The following is a 20,735-nucleotide window of genomic DNA, read 5'->3' on the forward strand; positions in this document are numbered from 1 at the left end:
ACGGTCATGCAACGCTGCACCCAAATGAAAGTTTTGTCCTTTTTTCCCCCATGAATTGAGCTTTCTTTAACTGGTATTTGATTGCCTGTGCTTTTTTTATTTTTTGCACTATAAAAAAAAAAGTGAAAATTTTGAGAAAATACAATATTTTTGACTTTTTGCAATTAAACATGTCCAGTAAAAAAATTTTAAAACATAAAATTTCATCATACATTTAGGACAAAATGTATTCTGCTACATGTCTTTGCTAAAAAAAATTCCCAAAACGTGTAAATTAATTGGTTTACGTGAAAGTTATAGCATTTACAAATGGCGGTATATATACTGGAGATCCTCGGTAATCACCGGGTGCTGGTGGGTAATCCATTGTTGGTATTGTATTGTTACTGTATTGTCTCATGTACTGTCCCCCACTTTATTGTACAGCGCTGAGCAAACCTATTGGCGCTATATAAACACTGTATAATACCACCACCACCCCCCATTGACGTCTCCATCATGTCCAACAACGACACCATCAAACCCGCCCTGCAGGCCAGAGTACTTGGTGTCATTCTGGACTCCAACCTATCCTTCCAGCCCCAAATCCAATCTTTAACTAACTCATGCAGACTCCACCTCCGCAACATCGCCAAAATCCGCACGTTCCTAACCCCAGAAACCACTAAACAGCTCATCCACTCCCTCATCATATCACGACTCGACTACTGCAACTCCCTCCTCACTGGCCTGCCTCGCCGCTGGCTATCCCCGCTTCAGTCCATCCTGAATACGGCTGCCAGACTCATTCACCTTTCCAACCGCTCCGTTTCCGCCACCCCCCTCTGCCAATCCCTCCACTGGCTTCCGATTGCGCAACGGATCAAATTCAAAATCCTAACACTGACGTACAAAGCCGTCCACCATACTGCCCCGAACTACATCACTGACCTAATATCAAAGTACCACCCAACACGCACACTCCGCTCCTCACAAGACCTCCTTCTCTCTAGTTCCCTGGTCTCCTCCTCCCATGCCCGCCTCCAGGACTTCTCCAGGGTGTCACCCATCCTCTGGAACTCCCTGCCCCAACCCATCAGATTATCACCTACTCTCCTCTCCTTTAGGCGCACCTTGAAAACCCACCTCTTCAGGGAAGCCTACCCCACCCCCTGCTAACTTGCTGGCCTTCTCCACTTTTCCTACCACTCCATCCCCCACAGCTTTCTCCTCCTGTGCCACCATCCCCTCCCTCCTAGATTGTAAGCTCGAAAGAGCAGGGCCCTCAATCCCCTCATGTTTTGCATTGTATTGTTATTGTTCTGTCCCCCTTTGTAATGTACAGCGCTGAGCAAACTATTGGCGCTTTATAAATACTGTATAATAATAATAAAGCAAAATTCTGCCCCCTACCCCCCCAAAAAAAAAAAAAAGCAAATAGCAGCAGCTACAAATACTAGCTACTGACTTTTAATGTAAGGGCACCAGGGATCCAGTGGTGTCCTCACCCTGAGCCGATCCTTCAATTGGCTGTCGATTGCTGGTGCCGCCATCTTAACTAAGGGAACCCAGCACTGAAGCCTTGCGGCTTCACACCGTTTCCTACTGCGCATAAGCGAAGCGCACTACGCTTTGTGAATGGGCTGCACTCTTCTGGAACCTGTGAAGTGTCCCAGACGACTGTGGGGGGTGGCAGCAAATGTCCACCTCGGTTCCCTGAGGTGAACTGAGTCGGAGTGGGAGCAGGCTCCTGTCATAAGCAAGCAACCCCCCCCCCCAAAAAGGTGCCAAATACGGCAGTGCAGGGGGGAGGAGGCAGATAAATGGAGCTTCTAGTAATGGGTGGAACTCTGCTTTAAGACAAAACCCCTTTATTATCACTTTAACACCACACCACACACAGCCAGGTCTGACCACACGTGTGTATAACAAGGCCGATTAGTAGTCATCTTTATTTGTGTGAATCCGTCCCTTCCATGACAGATCCAATAATATCTAATACAATTTCCAAACATTACCATGACACCAGCCGCTTACGTCACACCGCCTCAGGCGGCTCATCGGCAGCAGTGCACTATGGGTCGGCGACGTCACTCCTGTTTTTCAGAATCTCCAGGTTTGAGTAATCCGGCCGGAAATGGGCGGGACCGATAAGCCGTTTGCTCACGTTGCTTGACGTACGCTCCCTCGTGATTGACAGACTCGGCATCCAACCAGCGTGGAGGGGAGCCAGGGGCCTGCCAATGGCGCCGTACGGGGTAGGCGGGCCCGTGGTGTGAAGAGGAGTGCGGGCGCCCCTGAGCCGGAGACTCGAGGAAGAAGAGAAGATGGCGGCTGCTCCCAATGAGGGGATTCTGATCGGGGACAAGGTTTACTCTGGGGTGCTCATCTGTCTGGAGAACTGCCTCATCACCGAGGATAAGTGTGATCTCACTCCGTCCGTGCTGGACGGCCTGGACAGGGACACCGAGACCGACCTTCGCTGTGTGGGCTGCGAGCTCATTCAGTCAGCCGGCATTCTCCTCCGGCTCCCACAGGTAAGGGTTGGCTGTGCCGGTGTTGGCTGGGAGGGTGAGAGCGGGGGCCGGGGTCACACAGGCCGGGGCGGGGGGAGGGATAGGGATGAGGTTTGTACCGGATAACGAGGCTGAGGCCTACACAGGGCGGGAGCCTGACCTAGAGTGAGCCGGCCGGGGGATTAATGGTCTCATCGGATCTCTCTGGACGGATCAGTCACATGTTTAGTACAAATCCTCACCTATACAGCCAACAATCCGGAGCAGAGCGATCTGGTTGTAGATCGGGTGAGCAGTGTGTGGCGGAGCCATTGTCTATTCCTCTATAGTAGAGGCTTGTGATCGGTGACCACGATCCTCCCTAATTCTCCTCCCATGGGGTCAGCGCTGGTTACACATCACTGATTGTACGCTCACCTTCATGTATGGAGGGAGGACACTGCGTCCGAATTTTAATATTCAAAACTTCCGTGCATTGAGACATCGGTTTGAAAAACGCATCCCAGCAATTGTATCTGCGGCCATCTTGGGTAAGGGCAGTTGATTTAGGTAGCGTTTATTTCCTAGAGTCAATCTGTCCTTGGCCTAGGCAGGAGGCTGTGCTTAGCTGAGAGAACCCTTCATGAAGACTGGGGATGGATGACATCCTATTTGCCTAGGCCTGAAACCTGGACGCAACCGCATAAATGTAAAAAAAAATTTAAATAAGTAAATATATTTAAAAAAAAAAAACTTCCCTATATGTTAACGCCAGCAGTATACGGATTAACCAATTCAATACCGGGCACCTTTACCCCCTTCCCGCCCAGGCCATTTTTCACGTTTCAGCGCTCACACTTTGAATGACAATTGCGCGGTCATACAACATTGTACCCAAACTAAAATTTTATCGTTTTCTTCACACAACTAGAGCTTTCTTTTGGTGGTATTTAATCACTGCTGGGGTTTTTTATTTTTTTGCTAAATTAACAAAAGACCAAAAATTTTGAAAAACGTTTTTCTTTGTTTCTGTTATAAAAGTTTACAAGTAAATAATTGTTGTTCATAAATTTAGGCCGAGATGTATTCTGCTACATGTCTTTGGTGAAAATAACCCAAATTAGGATGTATTATTTCTGTAGGAAAGTTATAGAGTTCACAAACTATGGTATAGATCTGAATATTGATCAATCCTGAAGTACTGACAGCCAATCTAATTTCTTGAAGTCCAAGAATGTCAGAATAGTACAGATATCCCCCAAATGACCCCTTTTTGCAGAGTAGACAGTCTGACGTACTTCATAAGAGGCATGGCGAGTTTTTTTGAAGTTGTATTTTTTTGTCATAATTGTTCGGAAAATGAAAAAATTAAAAAAATTATTTTCACTTTTTTTTTTTTTTACATACTGTCACCAGTGCAGTACAGCGTCATCATATAACTGGTGGTGATCAGGGACACTGACTGGTGACAGTATGGAAAAAAAATATATATTTTTTTTTTGTCATATTTTACTATGACCAAAGTAGTACAATGTTACGATAGTAACATTGTACTACTTTGGGGAAGTGATCAGTATTTTATTTTTTATTTTTTTTACACAATTTGCTTATAGCAAAGAATTACTTTGCTATAAGCAAGTATTTACCTGAATGACATCGATTCATTCACGTGTGTTTTTTTTTTTTTTTTTTTTGTTTTTTTTTTTGTGCTTAGCTGTGATTTGGCCACAGCTAATCACATGTGCATGTGACCTGCTGTGATTGGTCACAGCAGGTCACATGGTACCGGCAACGGGGGCCGATACTCAGATCTGTCATTGGCCATGTCCGAGGTACACGGCCTGTGACAGATCGCGCGGCTCTGCAACCGTGTGAACTGCGCATGTGCGGGAGGATGTCACATGGCGTACACCCCCAGAAAGCTAAAGCATTTTTGCGGCCGCCAAACAGCTGTAAGCCGGGCGGCTAATGGTTAAAATAGTCATTGTTGATTGGGAGAGTTTAGTTCCACTTTAACCATTTGCCCTTCAGAGGACTTACTCCCCTTCCTGACCAGGCCAGTTGTAGCGTTATGGCGCTGCGTTAATTTAACCGACAATTGCGCGGTCATGCAACGCTGCATCCAAATAAAAATTTACAATGTTTTTTTCCCAACAAATTGAGCTTTCTTTTGGTGGAATTTGATCACCTGTGCGGTCTTATTTTTTGCGCTATAAAAAAAACTGACAATTTTGAGAAACAATATTTTTTTACTTTTTTTTGCTGATAAACTAAGGGCTAGTTCACACTAGATGCACACCAGTGCATTTTATTTCTGTATCAAAAATGCATGCGCAGTGTTTTCCATGTATTCCAATGGCCTTCGTTCTCAGCAGTGCAGTCAGTTTCCGGTGTAGAAAAATGAGTAGAACATTCTGCATTCTGTCTGCACAGAATCGTTCTGGAACATAGCAAACTGCACCGGAACAGTGTGGTGTGACCTGTAAGCAAAAACATACCTGGAGCGCGGTTTTGTGGTGTGAACTGGCCCTTAGTCTAGTATAGTCGTCTGTGGTTTTTTTTTCTTTTTGTTTTTTTTTTCCTGCATTAAAAATGCATGTTGTGTTTTCCAATGACCCTAGTTCACACCAGTGTAGTCAGTTTCCAGTGCAGAAAAAATATGCAGTATGGTTTTTTTTTGTTTTGTTTTTTTTTTCCTTCTGCGCTGGAAACTGACTGCACTGGTGTGAACTAGGGTCATTGGAAAACACAGCATGCATTCTTAATGCAGAAAAAAACCTGTACTAGGTCGTAGCAAACTGCATCAAAACTGCACAGGAATGGATTGTGGTGTGAACTGTAAGCAAAAAAGTATCGAGTGCATTTTTGTGGTGTGAACTGGCCCTAAAGGTTTTATATAAAATCTGACCATTGTAAGCACCCCTGTCAGTATGTCTCAACCCTCTAACTGCTGCTGGATAGCTTGTTCTGTGAAAGGAAGTTGAAAAATAATGCTTGATGGCTGGATCACCAACTGAAAGAAAAGTCATACAAGAACTGGTAAGTTGCAATAGTGGCAGTTAGAGGGTTGGCTAAAAGCAAATATTGGAGAGGAATTGGAACTCTGTCGGGTTTTTCAGGTTGTTTTGTAGCTGTCCCTGCCCAGAAGGATTTGTCCTGGTTGGAATCCCAAAATGTTTTTTTGTTTTTGTTTTTAAACCAGAACAGGAATAGAGGGGAAATCTACTTTCTGTTTTGGCAATGGGGGAGGGATTGTAAGGCTCCCCAGGCACCATTCTCATCAGAGCGGTGGAGACGACTTCATTCTCACCTAGAAGCCTTCTGGGAGGGATGTGTGTGCATCACAAATCCCAGGATGCGTCAGTCTTCATGTGTAATCTAGAGAGCTGGGCTTCATGAACCAGGAAGAGGTACCTGGCAGCTAGTTGGGTCACATAGAATGAGATTGTACAGGACAAGGCCGAAGGCAGATCCCAGCAGGACAACACTGGATCCCCAGAGCAGGTGAGTATTCAAGTCTCGTGCACACTGAAGCTTACGGGTGTTTGACTTTTTTTTCTGCCTTTAAATGCCCCCCCCCCCCCCCGTTAGCATATGTGTTCAGTGTTCAGGCACACTTAGGCTTTTATAGGAGTAGGGGCAGAAATCTGAATGGCCAAAAATAACAGGAGAAGAGCTTTGGGCTGGAAAAAACACCTGACTAGTCTAAATGCGCCTCACCACTAGGTGTGTTTACTAGTTGAGCATTTTTTTTTTCCCAGTAGCCTGGCCAGAGTAAATTAATATTCTGTCCAATTAAATAAACAGCCAAGCGCTTGATGTGCCTGCAGTGCTAGGAGAAAAGCATTTATAAAAGGGCCAGAGTGCATGAAACCTTAAAGTGCATCTAAAAGTGGGTTTCTTGCCTTAATGCATTACGGTTAAAAAAAAAAAAAAAAACCCTCTGGGTGCAGCTCCCCCCTGAGCCCCATCTCGATCCAGCGATCTGCATGAGAGCTGTGGCTGTCCCTGGTCTCTCTCTTCTCGTTGGCTCCCGCTGCTGTTAATCAGACATATTTGAAGTTCAGCTTGTGTGACTGTCAGGGCTCCTATAGATTCAGTGGATTAGTGAGTGTAGCCACCCAGTGACATAGTGTGCTATTTGCAGGGTTGCCTGGTAAAATAAGTGAATAAAAGGAAACTAGAGCAGCCATCACACAAGGACTAGTGAACTGCATTTTGTCCAGTTTTTGTGTATAGAAGCACTTTAAATCACCTGTTTGCAGATCACCCCTCTCCCCCCTCCACGTTGTCTATCAAAGCCTATGTAGGGGAAGGCCTATGTGATTGGATAGTCTGGTGTGGCCTTCATATTATATAGTCTTGGTGGATTCAGAGGAGCTGGTACAGTCAGGTTGTAATGTGTATGGAGAACATTATTCTCCTGTTCATGCTCCTGCCAGATCTGTTCTGTGCAGCTCATAGGGAGTGAGACAGCTGCTGCAAACTCTGGCTACTTCCTGGGGTCGAGTGAATCCCATTCATTCCCATAGAGAGGCTTTCTAGTTTGGAATTTCAAGATAGGCCCTCCATAGGAATGAAGAATATTCCGTCTGCAGATGGGCAAATGGATCTGCCTTAAAGTTTCTGGTGGCAGCTCCCTGTTAGGATGGTACAAGACTTGTACTTGAATATGTGTGGGGTTTGTGTTCTGGAGCTGCTGGGAAATCTGATAGCAGTCATAAAATCCGATTGCCCCATATGATATAACCAAATCATTGCAGACTCTCATTCCGCTATAGCAAATGCTGGCCTTCCCACTATACGGCTACTTTCATACTGAGGAGTTTTTGAAGCGCTTTTGCGTTACGGGGGAAAAAAAGCTAGAGTAAAATGCTTCCCTATGTATGTTTTCACACTGGTGCTTCCATTGCAGTGTAAATGCCCTGAAAATGGCTCTTCCCATTGAAATCAATGGAACATGCCTCAGGTTTTTTTGGCATGGTACCATGCAAAAGCGCAGTAAAATTTCACATGCGGTTTTGCGGCAGGTCCAGTGTGAAAGTAGCCTGCGGTGGCTCACAAATGGTACCTTACAAATTGATTTTCAAGGTGTATTGGTACCAGTTGCTGCACAGTATGTTTCGCAAATTTCTATAGTATAGTACATTATCACGCATGAATTTGGTGAAATGGTGCAGTTTGGGATGTGGAGCGCTGTGACCTGCAGATGTGGTAGTTGAAGGATTGTGGACAATGTAATGAGGCTTCTATATAGTACAGCCAGACGTAGTAATCTGCCTTGTCTGCACTGGCCTCCGTAAACATGTTCCTTACCCTGACTGTACACAAGCAGCCCTTCAGCTGTGTGATTCATTCATTTGTAATCTTGTTTTCATAGTATGGCTTATTGTTCTTTGGTGTGCTGCTTATCCTTTGTTTTGTTTTTTTAAATTGCCACATTTAGTAGACATTCTTTCTACTTTGTCATGTTTTTCATATGTGTATTTTGTAGATGAAGCCTTTATTCAGGTGTTGAAGTCCCAATCAAAGTGAATAGTCCTTTTAAAGGACTTTTTCACCAATTCTATTAAATGTAAGGTGTTGAAGCCTTTGCATGTATCCACGCAAATGTTTTCTTATTCAAACTATAGCTTTCTGCTGGTTGTGTAAGACTGCCTTTCAGAAAGTGATTGGAGCCGACTGCTAGTGGGCGGTAGAAATGGCTAAACATGGGACATGATGTAATCTCTCAAGCAGCTGCTCTTTTGTTCTGTTTCTGGGAAACCGATACTACCCTGCTCAACAGGAACATACAGTTCGTCACATTCCCAGTACTGATTCATTTGGTCCTCCCTTTATTTCCTCATTGCCTCAGGAAACCGGTTGTCACGTGACTGCTGCTTAGGTGTGCCGATTGCTCTCCTTCACTTCAGACTTGTTGATGTTTTCAGTCAACTGTAGTGTATGCTATAGTTTGCTATCAAATGCAACTCAAACTAGAGCTTTTATATAGGACAGCAAGATGCCAATATTTGGGCTGTAGGTTAAAAAAAAAAAAAAGAGGTAACAGAACATTACATAACAAGGAACCCTCACGTACAAACGGCACCCTCGAGCCAGTGATCATTAAGCATACTCATTCAGGATTACAGCTAAATCATTTTGCCTTTAACATTGGCTATTGAGGTCTTTATCATTTGTCAGACTTCAACTCTAAAAGGCTGTTCTGTAAAGGCATTGATGTGACCCTTACCAAACGTTGGTTGTGGATGAAACTTCCTGGTGAATGTTTTAATACACAAGTTCACCACCAGTGAATGTCATTCACGACTTTAAAAATATCTCAAGATGACTAAAATTATGTGCGAGCAATAATTTGGTCTTCTGTGATCTTTTTCCTAGGTGGCAATGGCTACAGGACAAGTGTTATTTCAGCGGTTCTTCTACACTAAATCCTTTGTGAAGCATTCCATGGAGGTAAGGAGAACAAGCTGCCTGCTTTATCCTGTATCTTCATTCATGTACACCTTCAATTGTTTACATCTTTCTTTAGCCAAAGAACAATAGCTATTAAGTGCTTTAATAAAGTGTTTTTGTTTTTAGCATGTCTCAATGGCCTGTCTCCACTTGGCATCCAAAATTGAGGAGGCACCAAGGCGCATCAGGGATGTGATTAATGTGATTCATAGGCTTCGCCAGTTGAGAGAGAAACAGTAAGTTCTTTTATTTTTTTTTTTTTGTAGTAGCAGTGTTACTGGCCTTTTATATGGTGAATAAATTGAAAGTTGCGGGGGACCCGTACATTAACCAATATGTTTTAAGTAACCAGGTTGATTCAAAAATTCGTTGAGAATTTGGGCAGCTACAAAGTGTCTTCTAAACAGAAGGGGGATGTGCACAGTGTAAACGGTGACTAAGCAGTTGCTGTAAAAGTAGTCCCTCTTTTATGGCTTCAACATCAGATGCTGGATTATTGGATTAGAAATTAACCTACTGATGATCATTATTACAAAAATAATTTTGTAAGGGCGACTGCATTTTTCTATAAGTATTTACTGTGCTATCCAGTGTGTGCCCTTCACTTTTATGTCCATTGTGTCACTGGTTTATAGGAAGAAATGCAGTTCAGGAACCACTGTTGGTCAAAAACCACTCTAGACAGTCAAGCAATTAGATATCTAAATGAAATGAGCGCTAGAGCTGTATAGTGGAGCAGCTAGGCAAGAGAAGGTAAAACCTCAAAAAACCTCTTAGAATAGCAAATATATAAAAACAAATATGCAGCGCTCCCAAACGTGATATTAAGCAAATATAAATGCAGAAACCTGTATAGTACTCCAAAAATGATATTACGCATATATAAATGCAAGATTGTGTATAGTACATACAATTATGAGTCACTGTACATAGATAAGTTCATAAATTCAATTCCAAATGAAAACGTGATAGGTGACAGTCTATATATAGCGAACGGACGATATTCGTGACATCAGTGCTGAAAAATGAGTAGGTTGCACTAACCAGATAGCGCTTTATTAAGCGCATATAGATGATGTCATCTGGGAATGCACATCTGGACCCGGGTGTTCTGACTAGCAGCAGCATATATCACAGCATGTCAGCAAGGCAGAGTTCTGATTGGGGACCACCAGAGGGAGCCAGCAACCAGGATCTCTTCAGACCAAGTATACTGAGTGTATGATGTGTTCACAGACCACCAGAGGGAGATAGGGCTCTGGAGAGTGTTCAACGATTCCCTTGGGGAAAATTGGCTCAAGAGAAAAAGAGCCAAAAAACAAAAATATCTAAGTGCAACATTGCTTTATTTAGGTGCAGAGAAATGATAAAAATGCAACTCACATGATATGCAAAAAGCTTTATGTCCAGACAGGAAAAGTCCACGTGGATAGAAAGTCACTGAGGGCAGCTTTCTGGCAATTGCCATTCATTCTTTTACTGAGCTATATAGGGTTCCAAAAATGCACTTTTGACCATGCCTTTTTTACTAGTTTTTTTTGCATCCAGTTGCTGCACTGAGGCTTGATATACTTACTTTCTACCTCCTGTAGGAAACCATCACCAATGGTTTTGGATCAGGACTATGTGAACCTAAAGAACCAAATCATTAAGGCTGAAAGACGGATCCTAAAGGAATTGGGATTTTGTGTCCATGTGAAGCACCCTCACAAAGTGAGTCTTAAGAACATTTCTGTGTTTGTGTACATATTCCGTGATTTGATCTGTTCAGGTTTGCCATCTAATCTTTTAAAATCCTTTCCAGATTATAGTGATGTATTTGCAAGTATTGGAGTGTGAGCGCAATAAGCATCTTGTCCAGACATCATGGTGAGTTACTTGTTCTCATGTATCCATCAAACATGTTAGCTGTACAGTTAACCCTTTTCATGGCTTGCGGGAAACGTAGGGCATTGCTTAGCAGTGCTTCGCACACCCTGTCGGCCCCAAAGGCATTAACAGTTCACTTGATTGCAGCTGTTGACTTAGAAGATCTGATTGAGAAGCGCTTCAGCTTTGCCATATTTGGAGAGAAGAGCAGGGAGAGATATTAAGTGTGCCCTTGACAGTGTTGGCACCTATTCAAGACTCATCTCATGGCTTTTGAATAGCAAGTAAAATACCCCAAAGTGTTCAGATTGTAATATACTGTCATCCAGCATTACTGATTAGCCCTAATGTCTTGGAAGTTTCTTACCAATACCTGGAGATAATTGACCTCTGAATACAATATGTTTTAGCCCTCCAGTCTCTTGTAAGAAATTGCTTGTACATTAGGCTCTAAATGTCCATTGGAGCTGAACTTTAGACCAGTGACAAATGTATGCAGGAATCCAGGGATCTCAACTGGTTTATTAAAGTGAGTTTGTCGTGGAAATGTAAAGCATATTTGGATCCAAGAACAAACGTGCAATATTTTTGTAGCTTACCAGTCCTTGAATGTTGTGGCTTTAATTTTTTCAGACTAGGTACAAGAAATACCAGTTGTTTTTGGCAAAATGTCTGTGTCCTTGTCGCTTTCCTGTGCAATAAACTGAAATCTTAGTTTCTTGAGCTAGGGTGACAACACTGCGCCTCCATAAATGCATTAGTCAGTGATGTCACCCTAGGACAGGAAATATTGTTGGCAGGATCACAAGGGAAAACACCTGTGGAAAAAAATAGTGCAGCCACCACATCTAAAGACCTGGTAAGCTGTAATTTTTTATTTATTTATTTTTTTGGCAGGGTGGTAAAGGTACTGCCATAGACTCTTGCATAATCAGGACAAAGTGACTGTATAAATCCTCTGGAATAACTAGTGTCTAAGCTCAGAGGCAGGATTGATTTCACCCCCTGGCTTTGTCCTAAGTGGGCAAGGTGTTCTCTTCAGTCATAAATGGCTTCTGAGCTGGTATCACATGAGTATTAGGTGTGTTTTTGTTAAAGTTTATTTTTAAGGAGATGGTCTACATGCATGTTATAAAACTGCAGACAACCTAGTTCTAATGGTCTGTTATATTGCTCATGCCATGTTATTGTCTTATTGCTAATAGTTGGGGGAGGGTGGTGGGGAGTATTTGATTGAACTGTCTGGTACTTTTGTGCTAAATGGATGGAGAGCCTGTTTTAACTTTTTGTTTTCTGTACTCTTTTGATCAAAGGCTAGCCTCTGAGGGTAAGTGACTAAGACTTCTCCTCTGCTGTCCAAGCGCTTTGGTGCAGGGATAGCTGCCGTCTTCAGTCAGTCCCAAGCAGGTTCCCCAGAAAGAAGGCTGCCTCTGGTCAGGTGGTATATCAACAGCGAAGTAACGGGGCTCATTGCTCCTCATGGTTTTCTTTCTTTTCATGCTTGTTCTTACAATGACATTTACACTGCCTTTTTGTTCTATTTTTATTAATTTTGTTTCTCTACTCAGATATTACTCAGTATTTTGCATTTCTGTTCAGTAGCTAGTCTGGTTACTTTATTTTCAATTAAATGATCTGTCAGGCCAAAACTGGGGCTGTTAATGGGTTGAATTACTCATGGTGGTGAGATTAATTTGCTATCTTCCTAAAGTCGACTGTTCATTTTATTTTAAAATGTGGATAATGCAGGAGGGGTGGTAGGGGGTGCATGGAGGAGAATTCCCCTGGAGAGATTCTCTGGCGGGTGTTCACAAAAAAACTTAAGATTATGGGAGCTTCAAGCCACCAATGTCATCCCTTAACTAAATTCTTTTAGTTTGGAAGAACCTTTAAAGAACCACATGAAATGCCTTGTGGTTTTACTGCTCCAGTTGACACATGTATTCAGGGTTTTTTCTTTCCCCTGCTGCCATTCTTACTTTCTCCACATTTTCCATGCACAAAGTGCCCTAGCAAAAGGGACAGGGACTAGGGGCAAACAGTGCCTAGTGTTTGAGCATTTACATCAACAGTTGTGGTGTGTCCGGTGACTTTGGTAAGGTAACAAGGTAGGGTAGCAACAAACAGTACAAGGTCTTAATGTCCAAATGATACTAATGTCCCTGAAGAGCCTCTTTAGACTTTAGGTAGTGCATGGGACCTCCTATTCCCTAGTTAAAATGAAGCCTTGACCTTTCCTGATGTGAACATCCACAGACTGTAATTCAGCTGTTAATGCCAGAGCCTTTACCAATAAATATTCTAGTAGGACAGTGAAGTTTGTAGCAGCTGAGTTGATGGATCATCTGGCCATTGGCAGAAAACGAGCACACATACAGCCTCTGGGCTTGGTACACAAAGGGATTCCACAGGTATATATTTAATGCAGGTCTTTGACACTTTAGCAGTGTTAGGTTAGGTCCACTTTAAACCTGTCAAATTTTGCTTTCCTCTTTATTGCAGCTTCACATAAAGTGGCCAATGACAATGTCATGTTTCCCGATCACGTCAGGACATACTTTCAAACTATTTGAAAAGGTGTCCATTGCAAGCACCGCTCTCACTGTGCCTTTTGCTAGATGTCTTGGTCTTCATGTGGAGAAAAAAAAAAACAATGGCATGTGATGTAGATTTTTTGGGAGATGGGGGGAGTGATCTCCCCCCCCAAATCAGGATATGTTTTTGTGATACTAGCCCTTTAAGCTAAGTTGTATGAAATGTAATGTCATATGTTGGCCACACAGATGCAAAATTTATCATTTGCTTTGTAGTGTCTGCCAAATCGGGTATAATGAAATGCTGTTTAGGCAGAACTTTACCCTTCTAGTAATTGTATTCTGGTATGTGGCTTTAATACTATTCTGGGTTCTGTTTAAAGGAAACCTGTGAGAGATGAATAAGCTGCTATTGCTTATGTTTTCTTCCACAAATGAATCCAGTCTGTTTTGGTGAACAGGCTACTAAAGCTTCAGTGCATGTTTACTTTAAAGGGAACCTGTGATCAAGCTATGGACATTTTCAAATATTTTACATTTTCTCAAACCTTAAATAAGCTTTACAAGAAGCCCTCATTGACCCGTATTTGCAGCTACTGTGAGTTTTCATTCTCCATGATTGTAGCAGAAGCACTTCCACACTTGTATTTTATTGCTACCCACCCCTGCTAGCAGTGTCTTTACCTCCTAATGTAAACACACAGGGGATGGGGACAGTAGAGTGCCAACTTTTTGTATCCTTAGAACTTTGAGGGGCAGTTGCTCTATTGTCTGTAGCCATAGAGGTCCATACAGACTTATTTTAAAGCTTATTTAATGCTTTATAAAATGTTTATTTAAATGTTTATAGCCTGGCAGTAGTTGTGCTTTAAGCCTCAATCTAACTGGTTTAGAATTTGTACAGTATTTTGCAGCATGTCATCAATTATTGCTTTTCCTTGGAATACACATGAACTTGAACTATACATGGACATCTTCCAGCCATACAAGCGGTTTCTTTAATAATTTGACACCCCTATTGACCGGATTCTGCCAATGGACGATTTCACCTGTAGGATCTGGACCTCAGAATGGACATTCATAAGCAGCCTTTCTGGTTCTAAAAGCAGTGCTGCATTGTTTACAATCTAACACAGCTATTTATGCATAAATACACCTAGGTTATAATAGGCTCTCCATCCTCCACAGTTCAACTCTTTGCTCCCCATATTTAAGACTGGGCCCCCAAACACTATGCTAGATTAGCAACACTTAAGTATAGTTTTAGTGCAGTCATAAGTGTGCAATTCTTCAATTTTTATAATTTCAGGAACTACATGAATGACAGCCTTCGCACAGACGTGTTTGTGAGATTTCACCCTGAGACAATTGCTTGTGCTTGTATCTATTTGGCTGCAAGGACACTGGAGGTCAGTATGCTCATCAGCAGCTTTTTTTTTTTTTCTCCCTAGACTGGTGCTTTGTATATCTAAGCTAACATTTAACTGTTTTCTCTGTAGATTACTCTCCCAAATCGTCCACACTGGTTTCTTCTGTTTGGTGCTACTGAAGAAGAAATTCGAGAGATTTGTGTTCAGATTTTAAAGCTGTATAGTCGCAAAAAGGTACCTTGCCTTTTTTTATTTTCATGCTTATGTTGGACTATGTGAATATTGCTAGCAATGTACAGCTTTCTACAATTCTTTTCTCTGCTTTTAGGCAGACTTGACTGTTTTAGAGAGTAAAGTGGAGAAACGGAAGCTGCAGATTGAAGAAGCTAAGGCCAAGGCAAAAGGATTACTCCCTGAGGGAACACCAAGGCTGGACAATGGTCCGGAATTCTCACCAAATGCAAAAACTGGTAGGTAGTGTTCCACTTCTGTCTGGAATGTTTCTGCTTTTCCTGAGCAAAACTAATAGCTGTGTCTTGCAGAATCTCCAAAAGATGGGAAAGTAAACAAGCCTTCACCTGCTGCCATACATGCACTGAAATATTCCAAAAGGAAAGTAGATGGTGGAACGAAAAAGTCTACTTCAGCAAGTCCTGTTAATGGGTAAGTGGTTTTTTGTTTTGTGTGTTTTTTGACAATGGTGAATGCCACAGTCGCATAGTTCAGTCCTTGGAGTGAAAGATACCCAACTTGTAATGGAATGCTGCCATGCGCATCCTGATTCCATGGAAGATTGTATACAAAGTATATGTAAAGCCTAATACACAATCAGAAAATCATATGAAAAATACCACTTGATGCGATCCTACAATCTTAGTACACAACTTTCAAGAACCAATCACGACCGTTCATCCAAAATTATCCAAAAGGACAAACATGAAAATGTTTTCTTGTACGATATTAGAACATACGATTTTTGTTTAATCAGTACAGTATTTGAATTAAGAAAAAAAAAAAAAATCAAAGACCAAGACCACACATGCTCAAATGAGAGAATACAATATATTCCATCACTTCTGAAATTTTTTATTTTGTTTGAGAATTTTCATAACGTTACAACATTTTCGATATGAAACTAGCATGCAAAAAGATGATCATCTGATACACTCATCGTGTGTAAGAGGCTTAAACCATAGTCCTTTTACCGGGTATTACACTGTGATTTTTTTTTTTTTTTTTTTATGTTGACATTAATCTGTAATGTAGGCTACCATCAGGTGTGACAAGCCCCACACAGCTTGGATCCTCTTCAGAGTGCCCTGATATCAGACATTCTTTTACACAAACCCTCCTAAATGTTCTAATCCTATACCCACAGTGGTTCCAGAGGGGCAACAAAACAAGCAAAGCATGATCCAATTTGCTCCTGCAGGAGAGAATTCCTTCCTGATCCCCCGAGAGGCAATCTGATTTTCTCTGAATCAATTTTACCTATAAAATGTTAGTGACCAGCAGTGAGATGCAGGCTTGGTGGTCTAATGCTACATGTATAGATTTTCAGACAAGAAGATTTATATGAAAATTCTTTGTACTTTCGATGAATGAACAAATGTTCAAAAATTTTATTTGCTTTTAACATTCGATTTTTTTTTTAAATTTTTAATTTTTTGCTCCTTTTGAATTTTCCCATCACTGTAGTCAAAAACTGTCAATTTGACACCCTCTAACAATTAGAAAATGGAACTAAGATTCATAAAACAAGTGTGGGGTTTTTTTTTTTTTTTTTGTTTTCAGCTACAGTGCTGAACAAAGATTCTTCCCTCCACACAAGCAGCAAGGTAGCTGTTGAGCAGTGAGAGCCACACACAGATCAAAGTTCAACTGGTCTCTGCTGAAGCAGCCAAACTTCTCTCCAGCTATGCCCAGCCTACAATCTGGCTTTTTAAGTGCCACAAGTTTCACGGCTTACAGAAGCATATCTCAAGTCGTGTAGGAAGCATTTACCACAAGTTAATTTAGCATGCGCCACTGCCTTTTTTTTTTTTTTTTTTTTTTTTTTTTTTTTTTTTGTATACTGTTGAATATAGGGAAGTTAAACGTTCCAGTTGCAAAGCATTTAAAAAAAAAAAAAAAAAAAAAAGCTCTTGGTCTGTGTACACTGCTGTATAATCTGGTGATGCTCAGGATTCACTTGGGGTATACCCTGCTAAAGCCTGAGTCACAAACCTCCCTTTTTTTTTCCCCCTTTCAGCATTGTTAAAGGGAGGGACAGCAGAAGCGGCAGTAGAAGCAGAGATGAGAGCTATTCCCGTTCCAAATCTCGATCTGTGTCTCCGAAAAGAAGGTAAGTTATGGCTCCTCTATCCATTTTTTGAAAGTGATACTTTGTAACCACCTGCTTTTTTGTTGACCTTTCTCCACAGAGCATTAAAGCGGTAGTCGGGGGGGGGGGGGGGGGGGGTTTCACTTGTACCTACAGGTAAGACTATAATGAGGCTTACCTGTAGATACAGTGATAACATCCTAGATGTGCACTGCACCCTTCGGGAGATATTCACAATTGTAGCAGCCGGTAATGTCACCAGCAAATCTGCACTTAATAGACCACACACTGTGTGCCGTGATCATGACTGATGTCGTTGCGGCCTGGCACATTCAGAGGCATCTCACTAAAGTAAACTGGCAAATCTGTCAAAGTGCTGTTTTGCATTAAGACATTAACCTTCTGGGGGGGTGGCATTTTTTGTTATGCTTTTTGAGGGATTTTTTTTACTGCTGCTTTAATAGGCTGAAGCCTTTTGTTCATGTGTTTTGAGTTTAAAAATCTCTTTAAAAACTTGAAGCTTTCAACCGTCGGTCAAAGTGATCTTCTGATAGCCACTCCCAATAAAAAAATATTCACTAGCCTGAGCCAATCGCCTGGCATGAACATTGTTAAATGGGGGAGGTAAAGTCTAGCCTGGTATGCGGACACTGGTGCTTACGCAGAATATGGACTCCTCCAGTTGGGTATCTGGAGGGGTTAGTATACCTTGCTGCAGGGAGTGTGCTGTAGCAGAAGCTACTGTCACTTTGTAGTTCTTTATGACTAAAATACATTTAAACTGACTTGTGTACCTATTCAGGGCAATGTGCATGCAGAAATGTGAAAGTTGCAGTAATTATCCCGGATGTTTACTTATGAAAAGAGCTTATAGTTTCTCTTTTTTTTTTTTTTCTCTCTGTTGTGAGCAAGACATACTGTAAATTTTACTGTAGTTGTAGTCTGGTGGTAATTCATAAATCATTGCACTAGCCGTTTAGTTCTGGTGTTACATTTGGGGTGGCTGTGTTGTTTTTTTGTTTTGGTTTTTTTGTTTTGGTTTTTTTGTTTTGGTTTTTTTGTTTTGGTTTTTTTGTTTTGGTTTTTTTGTTTTGGTTTTTTTGTTTTGGTTTTTTTGTTTTGGTTTTTTTGTTTTGGTTTTTTTGTTTTGGTTTTTTTGTTTTGGTTTTTTTGTTTTACATTCCCTAAGTGATTTTACTGGCAAAACTAAAGCTGTTCTTTAAACCATTTTAGGAAAAGTGAAAGTTACTCCACATCAAGTGAGTCAAAATCCCGTAGTCACTCCCGAAGTCGAAGTGATTCCCCTCCTCGAAAACACAATTATAGCTCGCACAAAAGCTCTAAAGGACATGTGTATGGAAAGAGTGCTGACTACAAATACACCACACACAAGAGAAGATCTCATAGCAGAAGTTCCTCTCCTTCCTATAGCCGATCACGCGAAAGTCCAGAAACTCGGAAGTACAAGAAGAAAAGCCACTACTACCATGAGCGACGAAGGGAACGTTCCCGCTCCTATGAAAGGGTGAGCCACCGAAATTATGACCGGGATTACTCTGGGCACAGCCATCACAGAAGATGAGTGCTGAATTGGGACCCCTCTTTGACTCTTGGCTGTGAATCATCTAAACAGTTCAGTGCCAGAAATTTTGGACAGTAAGATATTGGGAAAGCTGACAGCCCGCCCATTTATATATTACATGGAATTCTAGAAAATCTATTGAATTTGGACAAGGTCATTTGATATGACCAATGAAATTTAGGTGTTCAGAATGACCATGTTTTTTGTAGACTTAACATGAGCATTTTGATTAAAGGGTCAGTTTACCCAACACTGGTATTCTGTTTTTAGTAGATAGTGGAGTTAAATCACCAGCCACTCCGCCTTATGCCTGTCTCTGCCCTGTCTCATTTTAAAGTGACATTTTTCTTTTGAATCTACTATATGAAATGCTGTAGAAGTGACACTCCTGCTGTTTTGGGCATTGGACTCCAGAGCAGGGGGAGCAGAACCAAGACTATGGCAAGGGGATCATGCACTGGGGTACACAAACAATTAAAGAACATGGCTTGTGATTTAACTCTTCAGCATCTGCTTAAAATGGTTAATTTTGTTTGAACTTACCCTTTAAAGGGAAGGTGCAGTAGCCCGCAGCAACATGTGTGGTTTTTTTGTTTTTGTAATAAACTTTAAACTGGGGAAAAAGCAGGCTTCTTTGGGGAACTCCACTCCATAGCTTCAGGCACTGCCTTATTAAGTTTGTAAACTTTATTACAACAGGGCAATCTTTCATGGCTTCATTATACATGCAAGTAAAGTCACAATTTTGACCTATATTAGGTCTTGATATCCCAACTCCTTCCTCCCAAGATTATACAGCCTTAAATTGACTTTGGGCATTTGTAAATAGCAACGTGTTAATGTGACCAGGTCAAGATTTGTGGAAGGCTTTCTGCAAAATCAAGCAACCTACTTGGACTGTTCTGTACTGTTTTATATCTTCAGAGGCCCGTGCCGGACACGAGCAGCCACAAGACATTTCATATTGCATATGTTTTATGTCTTTATTAATGGATCTGCACATTGTACTCAGGATATATGATGGCTGAAAGAATGCAAAGATGTGTCATTCTGCTTGTTAAAATGTTGAAACAAGACACAGCCAGGCCATATCAGTTTTATTGGTATATCCAAGCTGTATTTCTTTTTCTTTCATTAAAGTATTGGATTTTGTACTTTATATATAATTTTTTTTTCTACATCACAGCATATTCATTGGTGATTATAGTTAGAGAGTTGCTCATTTGCATAGTTTCATGAATCGGGGCATAACTTAAGTGTTGCTAAATCCACAACCGTAAAGTCAGTCTGTATATGCATTAAAGTATGCTTGTTACTCAGTGTGGACCCTAAGGGGTCAACCCTCCACATTGTGTAAAAAGGCTGTTTGATCCTGTCTAATAATACTCCCCTCCTTCCAGTCTCCATTCCATCTGCTGATAGTACAGCCCTAAGAGGCACTCTGCCCATTCTCAGTTTGTGTGTATTGCTAAGGTTTTTTTTTTTTTTTTTTTTTTTTTTTTGGAAGGGTGTATGTGATCAGCACTGTCCATACCGAGGGTCAGGGTCATGCAGCCTCTTACGACAGTCACAGGAGAATGAAAACTCATACAAGCTTTAGTCAGTTTGGCTGGACACTGATAGAAGTCACAAGACTGTTATATACTGCTGTTGAGAAATTATTTAGAAGTTTATATTTACTAAAATAATTGCATTTCCATGTACTGTGGGAGACCAGATATAGTGAATGCAGGGTCCTGGGTTTAGTAACACTAACATTTGGGGCTAATTGGTTCCTGTTTATATTAAATGTACCTAAAAGGTTGGCATATCTTTATTTTTGGATAAAGTGGTTAGGGTTGGATCCTCTAGTTTTTTATAAGTGTTCCTGCTAGGAGTTCAAAGTAACTTAATTTCTCAGTTATGGTAAGGATCTTCTGTCTTTTCAGTTCTGAACTCTTCCCCTTCAGGTATTTTTAACAAATGGGGATAGTGTCATTGTTTTGCTGAGCCTGTGCACCCCGTACATTTTTATATATAAAAAAAAAAAAACCTTAGCAATTCATATCTTGTGTCATCGCCCATAAACTTGGCATGGATTACTATCCCACATCTGTGGATACAAACTCCGAACTACCTGATTCT

At 41.4% G+C, this 20,735-nt stretch overlaps 1 protein-coding gene across 3 annotated transcripts; it reads left to right on the forward strand.

Annotated features, from left to right (window-relative positions):
* The first annotated feature begins 2,238 nt into the window (after positions 1-2,238).
* Positions 2,239-19,777, forward strand: CCNL2 (cyclin L2). Of its 3 annotated transcripts, XM_089675933.1 has the most exons (11): positions 2,248-2,516; positions 8,859-8,933; positions 9,060-9,169; positions 10,526-10,646; positions 10,738-10,802; positions 14,646-14,745; positions 14,836-14,940; positions 15,035-15,176; positions 15,249-15,369; positions 16,958-17,050; positions 18,263-19,777. In XM_089675933.1, the coding sequence occupies exons 1-11, from the start codon at positions 2,307-2,309 to the stop codon at positions 18,609-18,611; spliced, it is 1,491 nt and encodes a 496-aa protein (XP_089532059.1). In that variant the 5' UTR covers positions 2,248-2,306; the 3' UTR covers positions 18,612-19,777. The 3 variants fall into 3 exon arrangements, with proteins under 3 accessions (XP_089532061.1, XP_089532059.1, XP_089532060.1); XM_089675934.1 differs by lacking the exons at positions 2,248-2,516; positions 8,859-8,933; positions 9,060-9,169; positions 10,526-10,646 and adding an exon at positions 12,116-12,129 and having other exon boundaries at positions 10,755-10,802; XM_089675935.1 differs by lacking the exons at positions 14,646-14,745; positions 14,836-14,940; positions 15,035-15,176; ... (1 more) ...; positions 16,958-17,050; positions 18,263-19,777 and adding an exon at positions 12,116-12,464 and having other exon boundaries at positions 2,239-2,516.
* Positions 19,778-20,735: the final 958 nt, after the last annotated feature.

Source organism: Staurois parvus, unplaced genomic scaffold (genome assembly GCF_062004578.1).
Source record: "Staurois parvus isolate SC_StPar_1 unplaced genomic scaffold, SC_StPar_1.0 ptg000160l, whole genome shotgun sequence".
Classification (NCBI taxonomy): domain Eukaryota; kingdom Metazoa; phylum Chordata; class Amphibia; order Anura; family Ranidae; genus Staurois; species Staurois parvus.

Bases quoted from the DNA above. Each gene is read 5' to 3' on its own strand.
- CCNL2 (XM_089675933.1), top strand. From the start codon at position 2,307: ATGGCGGCTGCTCCCAATGAGGGGATTCTGATCGGGGACAAGGTTTAC. The intron at 2,517-8,858 runs GTAAGGGTTGGC...TCTTTTTCCTAG, and splicing joins TTCTCCTCCGGCTCCCACAG to GTGGCAATGGCTACAGGACA. The intron at 17,051-18,262 runs GTAAGTTATGGC...AAACCATTTTAG, and splicing joins TCTGTGTCTCCGAAAAGAAG to GAAAAGTGAAAGTTACTCCA.